This window comes from Rhinopithecus bieti, unplaced genomic scaffold (genome assembly GCF_001698545.2).
Source record: "Rhinopithecus bieti isolate Rb0 unplaced genomic scaffold, ASM169854v2 scaffold_32017, whole genome shotgun sequence".
Taxonomy (NCBI): domain Eukaryota; kingdom Metazoa; phylum Chordata; class Mammalia; order Primates; family Cercopithecidae; genus Rhinopithecus; species Rhinopithecus bieti.
This window is the reverse complement of record NW_016813578.1, coordinates 116,862-131,160: the sequence shown is the minus strand read 5'-3', so window position 1 is coordinate 131,160 and position 14,299 is coordinate 116,862. Positions and strand designations below refer to the sequence as shown.

Sequence of the window (14,299 nt, the reverse complement as noted above, 5' to 3'; positions counted from 1 at the left end):
GGTAGATACTCATTAAATGTTTCTTAAGTGAATGGAAAAAAATGAAAATGAGTGACTCTCAGAATTGTGGCAAGTAAACTCATGAATGTGAGAGATCATCCTTCGATCTTACCTTCTGCTCCCTCACTACATGGCATAGCAGTTACACCCATCCCAGTAGTTGGTTCTCAAATCTTGGTTTGCAGACTCCTCGGGCTTCCAAAGACCGTTTCAAGAGGTTCACAAGGTCAAAACTATTTTCATGATAGTACAAAGATATTTACCTTTTCCACTGTGTTGTCATTTACATTGATAGTGCAGAAGTTAAGGTGGGTAAAACTGCTGGTTCCTTGGTAGGAATCAAGGCAGTGGCACCAGACTATACTAGTAGTCATTGCATTCTTCATTGCCATGCACTTGCAGTTAAAATACAATTTCACCTAAGAATGTCCTATTATGTGTGGTGATGTGCAAAGTACATGTAAAGCAGTTCTGCTGCATGCTGAAGTGTGGTGGTTTTCAAGAAAAAGCACCATTGTGATTGAGTTGAGAGCTCCTGTTGAAATGAATGGGTTGCTTTTTATTTTTTTAACTTGAAAGGATAATTGACAGATAAACTGATTTTTCAGATTTGGATATTGGCAGATATTTTCTCAGAAATGAGTAAATGAACCTGTCATTTCAAAGAGAACAAATGATAGTATTTGTTGCCAATAATAAAATCTCAACTTATAAGCAAAAGTTAGAATGTTAGAGATGAATCTACCACTGTGAGTGTGACAGTTGCCTGATACTTAGGACTTTATCTTATGAGATTGGTGGTTCTATGATCCTGTGATTTTTGATGTTGTAGAAGAAAGATGTCAACATTTGGAAAATCTGCATAATTCAGTCAACCAGTATTTTCCATACGTCCAATCCATAATCATAGATGGTACAAAGTCGTAGTTGGTAAAAGACCCATTCAAAGAGCACGATGAACCCCTGGATTTTAACATCTCAGCGTACAAAAAACTCATTGCTGTGGTTTTAGATTCCACATTGCAGCTCCGTTTAAGAATCTACCACTTAGCAAGTTTTAATGTAATATCAAAGGAGAATATCCACTTTCATTTGAAATGGCTATTAAAATGCTTCTCTCTATTGCAGATATATACCTTTATAAGGCCACATTTTTTTCATAGGTTTTAACCAAACAACATATAGCACATTAAATGCAGAAGCTGATATAAAAGTCCAGCTGTCATTTTTAAAACCAGATAATAAAGAGATTAGAAAAAATGTGGACCATTGCCACTTTTCTCACTAAAAACATTTTTTTTTTTTTTGAGACGGAGTCTTGCTCTGTTGCCCAGGCTGGAGTACGCATCTCAGCTCACTGCAAGCTCCGCCTCCTGGGTTCACGCCATTCTCCTGCCTCAGCCTCCCGAGTAGCTGGGACTACAGGTGCCCGCCACAACACCCAGCTAACTTTTTGTATTTTTTTAGTGGAGACAGGGTTTCACCATGTTAACCAGGATGGTCTTGATCCCCTGACCTCATGATCCGCCAGCCTCGGCCTCCCAAAGTGCTGAGATTATAGGCGTGAGCCACCGAGCCCTGCCACTAAAAAAGTTTTGTAAGTGAATTAATAAAAGCTTTTGACATTTCTTAATTTTATGTTCTAATATGGTAAATATCAATACAGTCCACATAAGAAAAATAAAGGGATCCCAAGACCAAAACATTTGAGAACTCCTGCCCTATCCTGGGGTCTCTGCTGCTCTCCTCAGTAACTGCCAGGTTTTGTCTCTCTCCCCTGAGTTATTCCCCTATTTCATATGTATTTTATGTAGTAGAATTTTCTAAAACCAATCTCCTTTTCCCAGTCTCCTGCAATGTGCTACTTATGCTCTTGGGCCAAATTTTCCCCTACATTTAATACTATATATCTAAAGCAGACTGAGGCTACAGATTCTAGATAATGATTTTATGTTCTTTTTTTCCTCTTTAATTTTTGCCCTGTAGGCATCTCCAGAATATCAGAAACTGCAGGATTCCAGTTCTTGTTATGAGTGTCTTGCTCTCCATCTCGGCAGGAAAAGGAAGGAAGCAGAATACACACTGGGCTTCTGGAAGACCTTCCCCGGAAAAATGACGGTAAGCCATGCCAATTGTTGTTTGTTACCCTAGCAAACAGCAACTGTTTCGATAACAATTGATACCATTTTCTCTGTTCCTCACTTGTTTATGGTAATAACATTTTAATGACCCCTTTCCTAAAATGTCTAAGGACCATACCAATGGGTACTCTAAATACCTTCTGTCATTTCTAGAAATCCTCTCTGAAGACTTACCTTTAATTTGTTTTTGTTTTCTTTTTAATCTCCTTTGAGCTCTACTTTTGTGAAGTGTTTAGATCCCATAGAAATTTAGTTTTTACACCAAGCTAAGCTATGACCAACAAATTTCCTTAAACGTGATTTGTATCTGTTTTATTTTCTCTTTATATGTAAACATGATTTTGATTGTTTCACTTAGTGTTATATTTGTCTTTAATTCCAGGATTCCTTGAGAAAGCCAGAGCGTCGACTGCTGTGTGAGAGTAGTAACCGAGCCCTGTCTCTGCAGCATGCTGGGAGGTTTTCTGTGAATTGGTTCATTCTCTTTAATGATGCACTGGTCCATGCCCAGGTAGGCTGGATTCCTCACCTTAAAAGAATCCCTGAAAGGTGGAATCCTATCCTTATTAACTATACTATCAGTTTATGTTCAAAACTAGTGTGATTTTACTGAAACTGTTGACTAAAAGAGACTGTTCGGCTACAGCATGGATTTGTGTATGCACTGGATTTCAGAGAACTTCTGAAGTTTCCAGCTTGAGAATGAGTGTCAGCCATGTGAAGAGGGCCCTGCAGCAGAGATGGCAAGGCCCTTTGGGTTAGCTGTGTTACGGGGACAATGTGGCAGAATTGATGGCACCTACATGGACTTAACTATTTCAAGGGGTTGTGCAGCAGAGACTGCAGGGCCCATGTGGGTTAATGACATGAAGGGGATATGGGCAGAGACCCCAAGGTCTACATGGGCTTTCATAAAAGTGCCTCCATGTTCTCTGTTTCAGTTCTCCACACACCATGTTTTCCCTCTGGCCACGCTGTGGGCAGAGCCACTGTCTGAAGAAGCTGGTGGTGTGTAAGTGTGTCCCCCCTCCCCACTCTACCCCGTCTAAGTCTGTTACCCAGGTTGCTTCCTTAAATGTGAAAAAAGGCTCAGGAGGACTTGGGAGACAGTCTCCCCATTCTGCATAATGAGACCCACCTCCCAGCACATTAGACAGTAAAGTAGTCTATTGATAATAAAATGGCCTGTTGCAAAGATCATGGCAAGTCACGATTAGGTGATGAAAAGGCATCTTCATTGCACACATCCCCATCGTTCAACCCAGAGCAGAGAATTCTTTGTTCTTTCTACCATGGTGGGACACAAAACCAAACAAGCGTTTACATTAATTGACTTCTGCTCCTCTTGAAATAAAGAGGTTGCTTTTCAAATTTGAGGATTGATACTGTAACGACAGGTTGTTAAACCTACTGGTATTTATCCTTGTGAACGTTTTAGGAATGGCTTAAAGATAACCACACCTGAGGAGCAGTTCACTCTCATTTCATCTACACCCCAGGAAAAGGTTAGTCCATGATGGTATTTTCTTTCAATCTTCACCCTGGCTCTTTCTGCCTCTTGTGTAATAAAAAAGAAATATAAATTGTTCTTGCTTGACTAATGATGCACAGTTCTGTCTGATAAATCTTCATTAAGCCAAAACTATAGGTTCTTGGTTTTTTTTTTTTTTTAATGTGACTTAATTTTAAACATATAGCACAGAATTCCAAGAGCCGGTCAATATTACTCCATTAATAGGAAAAGCATTAGGACACAAATAATTTATTCACACCAAAGAAAACTAACAGGGTTTAAAGCAGTGCTTGATGAATTGTTGCCTTAAGCTTATTGATGTTACTTTTTGCTCCTAGACAAAGTGGCTGCGAGCTATAAGCCAAGCTGTAGATCAGGCTTTGAGAGGGATGTCTGATCTTCCCGCTTATGGAAGTGGTAGCAGTGTTCAGAGACAGGAACCACCCATTTCACGCAGTGCCAAATATACTTTCTACAAAGATCCTCGCCTAAAGGATGCCACCTATGATGGACGCTGGCTTTCAGGGAAGCCTCATGGCAGGTGAAAATGTTGAAGATTTATACCTGGGGTGAGGATGATCATCACATGATAGAAAAAGTATTGATTATCTGAAATATTAGTTGACATGCATTATTCTTTGCTTACGCATTCCAGAGGGGTTTTGAAGTGGCCTGATGGAAAGATATATTCTGGCATGTTCAGGAATGGCTTGGAAGATGGGTAAGAAAATTGTGTAAAATATGATAGTAAATTCAAGTTCAGTAAGGTCATAAATTATGTTATTTTGTATGCAGAGCTGCTTTTCAAACAAGTAGTAGATTTTTGTTGTTATTTTTTAGAAATGCACATGTATGATCATGAAGAGAGCCAGGAGTGAGGGGTACAGCCTCTGATTTACCTAGACTGGGTCATTTTCCTTGATAGCCGTGTGACCTCACATTACACAGCCTTCCATCTGTTAAAATGGGGCTATGTTTTCTATTAATTTCTCAGTTGTGAAGACTGAGAACTTTGGTAATGTTAATGGTAGGACTATTGAGACAGTAGTCCCCCTTTACACAAAGGACATAGAAAAATTTTCCTTTCAGTTGTTTTAAGTCATCTTTAATTTCTGTGGTATGTTAAAGGAAACATTTCCAAGTGCTATATTATCCTAATGATGTTCTAATGACTTTTTAAAATAAGTTTATCATGTTTTCTAACACTGGAAATGTATTTACGTGATTAGTTTATGACAGTATTTTGTATAATGTTAAGGAAGTAATTTATTTCAGTGTACAAAAAATGTTGAGTAGGTGATTTTGTGTGTCTGTGTGATCATGTAAATTCTTGTGATGTGTTAAAGTCTCTTTTTAATAGATTGTTAGAATGAGAAGAGACTTTAGATCATCTCATTTACCCACTGAGTTGCCCCTCTTATTATCCAAATAAAGGAGCTGGATACCTGGGCTTACCACATGGTGGTGCAGGTAATTAGTGACAGAAATAGGCGAAGGACACAGGTCTTCTATTTTTCACTGGACTTATATTAAAACACCATATCTTAGTGTAGTGGGGCTGATATCCCACTCCTTTTGCCAAACAGCTTAGGTTATAGATTCACCTTAAACCAAGATGCTGTTTTAACCCTTTCCTCCTACAGGTGAATGTTTTTTCTGTCTTCCTTGTTAAAATGTTTACCATGATACACATACAAAAGGTGAATATGTCATAAATGCATATTCTTTTGTTATTTTTTCTTTTTCGTGGCAGGTATGGAGAATACAGAATCCCAAACAAGGCAATTAACAAAGAAGACCATTATGTGGGCCATTGGAAAGAAGGAAAAATGTGCGGTCAAGGAGTCTACAGGTAATAACATTGGAAAGGCTGTTGGACTGGTGTTGGTTTTTCATATAACCATGTAAACTTGAATGTTTGCATAGTCAAAATTTCCAAGGTTTAAGTTTTGCTTAGTCTTATAGATAAAATTTAGAGGAGTAAATAAAATTGAAACTCCCTGTGATCTTCTTTTAAAGGTCAACCCCTCATCTGTCACAGGATTAAAATACTAGATTATTAAATTTAGTTCTTATCTAAATTTTGTATACCTTATAAACCATTATTTTCTCATAGAGACTCCTATATGTCTTATCTATAAATTTATCTTATTTTATTTACTTGATTCTAACGGACACTTTTATTCTTCCTCTTACAAAAAACTCATTATTTCATTTTCCCATAAGAGACTAAAACACATTTTTTTCCATGTTAATGCAAAATACCACCCATGGTGTCTTTAACTTTTAACTTTAGTCACTCAAAATGAGGTTTTTTAAATTAGTGATAAATAATCATATAAACAAATAATTATAGCTACCAGTGAGACTGAGTATGGTTTTGGATTTTCTAAACTTTGCAAAAATGAGCATCAGAATTCAATGTGCATGTGATAATTATCCATTCTTTCCAACCACAGCTATGCTTCTGGTGAAGTGTTTGAGGGCTGTTTCCAAGATAATATGCGTCATGGTCATGGCCTTCTACGAAGTGGGAAATTGACGTCCTCCTCTCCTAGTATGTTCATTGGCCAGTGGGTAACGGATAAGAAAGCAGGATATGGTGTCTTTGATGATATCACTAGGTACAGTGTTCTCCTTCTTTTCTCACAGTTTAAGCAAATGATTAAGCACCATGATTATTTAACAAGCAGTTTATACTTATTTTGTCTTTTTCATGGAGATTAGTAAGATTTCTTTGAGTTTGAGTAGGTGAAAAATGAACCTTCTTTTATGACAAACTCTTTTGTTTATTTATTTATTTATTTTTTGAGATAGGGTCTCACTCTGTCACCCAGGCTGGCGTGGTGCGATCTCAGCTCACTGCAATGTCTGCCTCCTGGGTTCAAGGGATCCTCCTACCTCAGTCTACCAAGTAGCTGGGACCACAGGCACACACCACCACACCCAGTTAATTTTTTGTATTTTTGGTAGAGATGGGGTTTTGCCATATTGTCCAGGCTGGTCTCGAACTCCTGGCCTCAAGTGTTCCACCTGCCTTTGCCTCCCAAAGTGCTGGGATTATAGGCATGAGCCACCGCACCCAGCCTCTTTCTTTTTAAGTTAGCAAACTTTTGTGTAAGAAAAACCTATGCATAGGTTTTATTCTGCTTATTATATTTCAAATGAAATTATTTAGAGTTGAATTCTAGGCCTTCTTTTTAAAAATTATATATTTTAAAGTTATCAAGTAACTACCTGGGGTATATACAGCTCTGTGTCAGATAGACCACAACATTAAATTCCTCAGAGAACATTACTGAGTGAGATGTCTTTTGCTCTCACCTTGTCCCGTATTTGAGGAGACAAAGTTAACTACTTTAACTAGAAAAAAGGCCAGGCGCGGTAGCTCAAGCCTGTAATCCCAGCACTTTGGGAGGCTGAGACGGGCGGATCACGAGGTCAGGAGATCGAGACCATCCTGGCTAACACAGTGAAACCCTGTCTCTACTAAAAAATACAAAAAACTAGCCGGGCGAGGTGGCGGGCGCCTGTAGTCCCAGCTACTCAGGAGGCTGAGGCAGGAGAATGGCGTAAACCCGGGAGGCGGAGCTTGCAGTGAGCTGAGATCCGGCCACTGCACTCCAGCCTGGGTGACAGAGCGAGACTCCGTCTGAAAAAAAAGAAAAATGGAATCTATACCAGCCTAGGGTTGATGCCTGGGATCTCCCATGTGATAATTGTCTTTTCCCTACTTTATCCTTGTCTTCAGTGCTTTTTCTTTTCTTTTTATTTCTGTGCAGGGGGGAAAAGTATATGGGAATGTGGCAAGATGATGTGTGTCAAGGGAATGGTGTGGTGGTTACCCAGTTTGGATTATACTATGAGGGCAACTTTCACCTTAATAAAATGATGGTGAGTGGAATATTTGCATGTAGTTATTACTAACTTGTTAAAGCTCCTTTGTCCCTAACTTTTTAAGTCATCTTTTGATTAGTTTCTACCTTCTTAGTGCTATTTTCCTTCTTTTAAGATTCCATAAGGCTTTGGGGATATGACTGCTTGCACTCTTAAGTGACTCTATTTTATGTGTTGTAATTTTTCTCTTGTTTCTTCTTATAGGGAAATGGGGTTTTGCTTTCCGAAGATGATACTATCTATGAGGGAGAATTTTCAGATGACTGGACTCTTAGTGGAAAGGTTGGAAACTAGCTTTCTTCTTTTTCTCTCTAATAAATTCTTTTACTAATTTTTTTTACTTTAAAAATAGCTGATTTACATGCCATAAAATTCATCCCTTTCAAGTGCACATTTCAGTAATTTTTAGTCAACATAGCTGTACAAACTACCACCACAATCCAGTTTCAGAACATTCCTGTCACCCAAGAAAATCCCTTCTGCTCATTCAGTGACTTCCATTTCCACCACCAGTCCCAGCCAACCACTAATCACTCTTAATCACTCTATAGATTTGCCTTTTCTGGGCCTTTTGTATAAATGGAATCATACATGCAGTCTCCTCTCTGTGGCTTCCTACACTTAGCGTAATGTTTTTGTTTTTTTCCATATTGTGGCATGTATAGTATTTGTTCCTTTTTATGACTGAATAGTTTTCCAAAACTACATTTAGTTTATTCTTTTACCAGTTGATAAACATTGAGTTATTTCCAACTTTAGACTATTGTGAATAATGCTGCCATAAACTTTCAAATGCAGTTTCTTGTGTAAACATACGTTTTCATTTTCATTTCTCAAGTAGATGCCTAGAGTGTAATTGCTGCTGGGTTTTATGGTAAATTGATGTTTAACGTATTAAGAAACTGTCAAACTTTTTTCCAAAATGTCTGTACCATTTTACATTCCCATCAGCAATGTGTGAGGATACTAATTTCTCCATATCAATGAGGATACTAATTTCTCTGTATCAAAAAATATTTCTTATTTTCTGTCTTTTTTCTTATAACCATTCCAATGGGTATGAAGTGGTATATCCTGATTTTCATTTGCGTTTCCCTAGTGGCTAATGATGTAGAACATGCTTATTAGTGATTCATATATCTTCTTTGATGAAATGTCTGTTCAGATCTTTGGCCTATTTGTAAAATTTTGTTTGTACTCTTATATGAATTATAAGGGTTCTTTCTGTATTCTGGATACATGTCCTTTATCAGATATGATTTATAAATATTTTCTTGCAGTCTGTGACTTGTCTTTTATTTTCTTAATGGTGTCTTTTGAAATAGAAAAGTTTTTCATTTTAACGAACTCTATAAAAAATTTTATGAATTATGCTTTTGATTTTATGTCTAAGAAGTCTTTGCCTTTTGGCTCACTCCTGTAATCCCAGTACTTTGGGAGGCCGAGGCAGGTAGATCACGAGGTCAGGAGATCAAGACCATCCTGGCAAACATGGTGAAACCCCAATCTCTACTAAAAATACAAAAAATTAGCAAAGTGTGATGGTGGGCACCTGTAGTCCCAGCTACTCGGGAGTCCGAGGCAGGAGAATGGCGTGAACCCGGGAGGTGGAGTTTGCAGTGAGCTGAGATCCCAGCACTACACTCCAGCCTGGGCGACAGAGTGAGACTCCATCTAAAAAAAAAATAAAAAATAAAAACCATAAAATGTTATAGTTTTGCCTTTTATATTTAGGTCTGTGATTCATTTTAAGATAACTTTTGTATATGGGTTGAGTTATGTGTCCAAATTAATATTTTTGCATATGGCTATCCAAATTTCCCAGCACCTTTTCCCGTTGAATCTTGGCACCTGTGTTGACCAGAAAATGTGTTTATTTCTGGTCTCTCAGTTATATTTCACTGATCAACATGTCTCTCCTTGTGTTAATACCACACCATCTTGATTACTGTTGATTCCTAGTAAGTTGTGAAATCAGGAATATAAGTCCTCCAAATTTGTTCTTCTTCAAAATTGTTCTGGCGAATCTAGATTCTTTGCCTTTTCATATCAATTTTAGGACTGGCTTATCAAGATTCTGCAATAAACCTTGCTAAGATTTTGATAGAGATTGCATTGAATCTATAGATCAATTTGGGGAGAATTGCCGTCTTAATAATATTGACTATTCCAACCCATGAACATAGAACATCTCACAGTTTATTTAGATCTTTAATTTCTCTCGGCAATGTTTTCTAGGTTTCAGTGTACACATCTTGCCTTTCTTTGGTTAAATTTGTTTCTAAGTATTTTATTGGTGCTATTGTAAAGCATTGTTTTCTTAATTTCATTTTCAGATTGTTCATTGCTATATTTAAAAAATGTAGTTGATTTTGTATTTTGTTCTTGTATCCTAAAATCTTGCTGAATTTGTTTATTAGTGTTAGTATTTGTGTGTGTGTGTGTGTGTGTGTGTGTGTGTGTGTGGATTTCTTAGGATTTCTTGCATACAGAATCATATCACCTACAAGTAAATACATTTTTTGCTTCTTTCTTTATAATATGGAAGGCTTTTATTTCTTTTTTTTGTCCAGTTGCACTGGCTAGAGTCCTCTGTGGAATGTTGAATAGAAAATATTAAGATTGGACATCTTTGCATTGTTTTCTTTTTAGAGAAAAGCTTTTTTTTTTTTTTGAGATAGGGTCTCACTTTGTCACCCAGGCTGGAGTGCAGTGGTGTGATCTCAGCTCTCTGCAGTCTCAACCTCCTGGGCTCAAGTAATCCTCCCTTCTCAGCCCCCCAAATAACTGGGACTACAGGCACATGCCACCATGCCTGGCTAGTTTTTTTTTTTTTGTAGAGACAGGGTTTCACTATGTTGCCCAAGCTGGTCTCAAATTCCTGAGCTGAAGCAATCTACCCACCTCGGCCTCCCAAAGTGCTAGGATTACAGGCATGAGCCACCATGCCTGGCTGAAAAGTGTTTTTGTTAAAGTGCTTTTCCGTTGTCTGTTGAGATGATCATTTGGTTTTTATCATTTATTCTACTAATATGGTATATAATATTGGTTGCTTTACTGATGTTAAACCAACCTTGCTCTCCTGGGATGAATTGTACTTGGTCATGGTGTATGATTTTTTTATATGTTGATGTTGCTGGATTTAATGCCAATATTTTGTTGAGGATTTTTGCATTCATATTTGTGAGAGGTAATGGTCTGTAGTTTTCTTTTATTGTGATGTCTTTGTCTGTCTTTGATATCAGGATAATTCTGGCCTCATAGAACGAGTTGAGAAGTGTTCCCTCCTCCCCTATTCTCTGAAAGTTTGCGAAGCTTTGTTATTATTTCTTCTCTGAGTGTTTGGGAGAATTCACCAATGAAGTCTTCTGGGCCTAAGCATTACTTCGTGAGAAATTTTTAATTTCTAACTCAGTTTTTTAACTTGCTTTAGGTCTATTTAGATTTTCTATTTCTCATTGAGTCAGTTTTGGTACTTTTTGTCTTCCTAGGAATTTTTCTATTTCTCTATGTTATCTGCTTAGTTGGCATAAAGCTGTTCTCTTAGTATTCCATTCTGTCTTCACATGTTTGTGATGCTGCAATAAAATATCATAGACTGGGAAATTTATTTCTTCACAATTTTGCAAGCTGGGAAGTCCAAGATCAAGGCAACAGCATTCCCTGTCTAGTGAAGGCCTTCTTGGCTGAGTTCTCACATAGCAAAAGATGGAAGGTCAGAAAGGCCTAAGATAGTTCCCTCTGGCACTTTTCTTTTTGTTTTTTTTCTTTTGAGACAGTCTTGCTCTGTCACCCAGCCTGAAGTGCAGTGGCATGATCTTGGCTCACTGCAACCTCCACCTTCTGGGTTCAAGCGATTCTTCTGCCTCACCCTCCTGAGTAGATGGGACTACAGGCACGTGCCATCATGTGCAGCTAATTTTTGTATTTTTAATAGAGATGGGGCTTCACCATGTTGGTCAGGCTGGTCTCAAACTCCTGACCTTGTGATCCACCCACCTCAGCCTCCCAAAGTGCTAGGATTATAGGTGTGAACCACCGCGCCCAACCCTCTGGCTATTTTCTAAGACACTGCTCCATTCATGAGGACACTGTCTTTAATCACTTCCCAAAAGGCCCCACCTCTTACCACCATCACCATGGGGTTTAAGTTTCAGTACAGATTTTAGAGGAGACACTTTCAAAACATAGTACCTTCTAACTTTTTTAATTCTATAGGCTGGTAGTAATAACCTGTTTCACTCTTGATTTTATAAACTTATGTTTTCTCTTTTTTGCTTGATTAATCTAGTTAAATGTCAATTTTGTGTATCTTTTCCAAGAAGCAACTTTTAGTTTCATTGATCTTTCTTTATTTTTTGTTTTCTGTCTCATTTGCTGATTTTTGCACTAATCTTTATCATTTACCTCCTCTTTCTTGCTTTGGATTTAGGTTGTTAGTTTGTTCCTCCTTTTGTAATTTTATTAGGTGGAATTTTACATTACTGATTCGAGATCTTCCTGAAAAGATAGGTGTTAACAGCTATAAGTTTCCCTCTAAGCACTGCTTGTAATTTACATCATCCCCTAAATTTTAATATATTGTATGGTCATTTCATACAGTTCAAAATATTTTCGAGTTTTCCCTGTGTGTTTTTTTTTCTTTTACCCATGGATTATTTTCATATACTCTTTGAGACATGCATGTGCCCATATTTTCTTTGAGATTTAAAGAGTTAGAGACTGGTAAAGAGCAAGTTAAAAAGGAAAACAACCATTTAGTGCTTTTTTTCTCTTGATTTTAAAAATTGAGGGCTGGGCGTGGTAGCTCATGCCTGTAATCACAGCACTTTGGGAGGCCAAGGTGGGTGGATCACTTGAGGTGAGGAATTCGAGACCAGCCTGGCCAACATGGTGGAACCCCGTCTCTACTGAAAACACAAAAAATTAGCTGGGCGTGGTTTCGGGCGCCTGTGATCCCAGCTACTTGGGAGGCTGAGACAGGAGAATCACTTGAACCCAGGAAGCAGAGGTTGCAGTGAACCAAGATCGCACCATTGCACTCCAGCCTGGGCAATAGAATGAGACTCTGTCTCCAAATAAATAAATAAATAAATAAATATTGAATATATTTCCTCTAACCCCACATTTTATTCTCTGACTTTACCTAGGGAACACTGACTATGCCAAATGGAGACTACATTGAAGGTTATTTTAGTGGAGAATGGGGATCTGGGATAAAAATCACTGGAACCTACTTCAAACCTAGTCTGTATGAGAGTGATAAAGACAGACCTAAAGTTTTGTGAGTAACTAGTGTTAATTCTGGATTAATTATTGAATGTTTGGAGTTGTCTTGCTTTTATCAAAGCTGGTTAATATTTTAAAAGCAAAATCAAGTTCTTAAAGTCTTCTTTTTTATTTTATTTTATTTTTATTTTTTGAGACAGGGTGTCACTCTGTCACCAGGCTGAACTGCAGTGGCGTGATCGTGGCTCACTGCAGCCTTGACCTCCTGGGTTCATGTGATCCTCCCGCCTCAGCCTCCCAAGTAACTGGGACTACAGGTACCCACTACCACGCGTGGCTAATTTTTCTAATTTTTATAGAGACTGGGTCTTGCTATTGCTCAAGCTGGTCTTGAACCTGAGCTTAAGCGATCCTCCTGCTTCAGCCTCCCAAAATGCTGGGATTACAGGTATGAGCCACTGCACCTGGCCAAAGTTGTCTTCTTTTTTTTTTTTTTTTTTTAAACAAGATGTAACCGCCTTGAATTGTCAACTGACACTACTTTAGATGACTAAATCTATAGTCTTGTCTATAGTCTTGGTTTACATTATAAGCCTTAAAGCATGGATGTTTAAAAGGAAAGTTCCACATGTGAGAGAGTGTTTTTTTTTTTTTGGAGATGGAGTCTCAGTCTGTCGTCCGGTTTGGAGTATGGTGGTGCCATCTCGGCTCACTGCAGTGTCTATCTCCCGGGTTCAAGCGATTCTCCTGCCTCAGCCTCCCAAGTAGCTGGGACTATAGGCGCACACAACCATGCCCGGCTAATTTTTTGTATATTTAGTAGAGACAAGGTTTCACCATGTTGGCCAGGCTGGTCTCGAACTCCTGACCTCAAGTGATCTGCCCACTTTGGCCTCTCAAAGTGCTGGGATTACAGGTGTGAGCCACTGTGCCCAGCCTGGAAGAGCATTCTGAGATGGAATCTGTACACAACTTGATTTTGAAAAGTAAAGAACATATACACACACACACACACACCCACCAAGTGGAATAGTAAAATCTGCATATATGAGGGAAAAAAGGCAAAATCTAAGTATATTATGCCCAACCCCATTGCATTTTTGACTTTATTCTCTGTTCTCCCACCATCTGTCCCTAGATGTGGCACAATCACAGAAGTGGACAGTTTTTGGCATATGTCTATTTTTCTTTATTGATTACAGCTTGAATTTTATTATTATATTTGGTAGCACCTCAGTTTTTTTTGTTCCTAAGGATATGTTTTCTGTACATGTTTATTCTTAGAGTATTTTAGAACCCAGTATGTAACACATTTTAAATTCTCATTATAAGATGTGCAAGGTTCAGAAAGTCCTTGTCCTAACAGGAATCAATTTTATTTTATTTATTATTTTTTAAATTTTATTTTTTTTTTTTTTTCCTGAGACAGAGTCTCACTTTGTCGCCCAGGCTGGAGTGCAGTGGCGTGATCTCAGCTCACTGCAACCTCCACCTCCCAGATTCAAGCGATTCTCCTGCC

The 14,299-nt window shown here is 38.2% G+C and overlaps 1 protein-coding gene across 4 annotated transcripts in view; it reads left to right on the top strand.

The window, feature by feature from the left end:
- The window catches only part of ALS2 (alsin Rho guanine nucleotide exchange factor ALS2), an 84,659-nt gene that overhangs the window by 50,980 nt on the left and 19,380 nt on the right, over positions 1–14,299 (top strand). For all 4 annotated transcript variants that reach the window (XM_017848653.1, XM_017848655.1, XM_017848652.1 and 1 more), the window contains 11 exons: positions 1,987–2,118; positions 2,524–2,652; positions 3,083–3,153; positions 3,580–3,646; positions 3,993–4,195; positions 4,310–4,375; positions 5,408–5,506; positions 6,114–6,278; positions 7,437–7,548; positions 7,756–7,833; positions 12,702–12,835. In XM_017848653.1, coding sequence (XP_017704142.1) covers positions 1,987–2,118; positions 2,524–2,652; positions 3,083–3,153; positions 3,580–3,646; positions 3,993–4,195; positions 4,310–4,375; positions 5,408–5,506; positions 6,114–6,278; positions 7,437–7,548; positions 7,756–7,833; positions 12,702–12,835 — 1,256 coding nt within the window. The remainder of the gene's footprint in view (positions 1–1,986; positions 2,119–2,523; positions 2,653–3,082; positions 3,154–3,579; positions 3,647–3,992; positions 4,196–4,309; positions 4,376–5,407; positions 5,507–6,113; positions 6,279–7,436; positions 7,549–7,755; positions 7,834–12,701; positions 12,836–14,299) is intronic.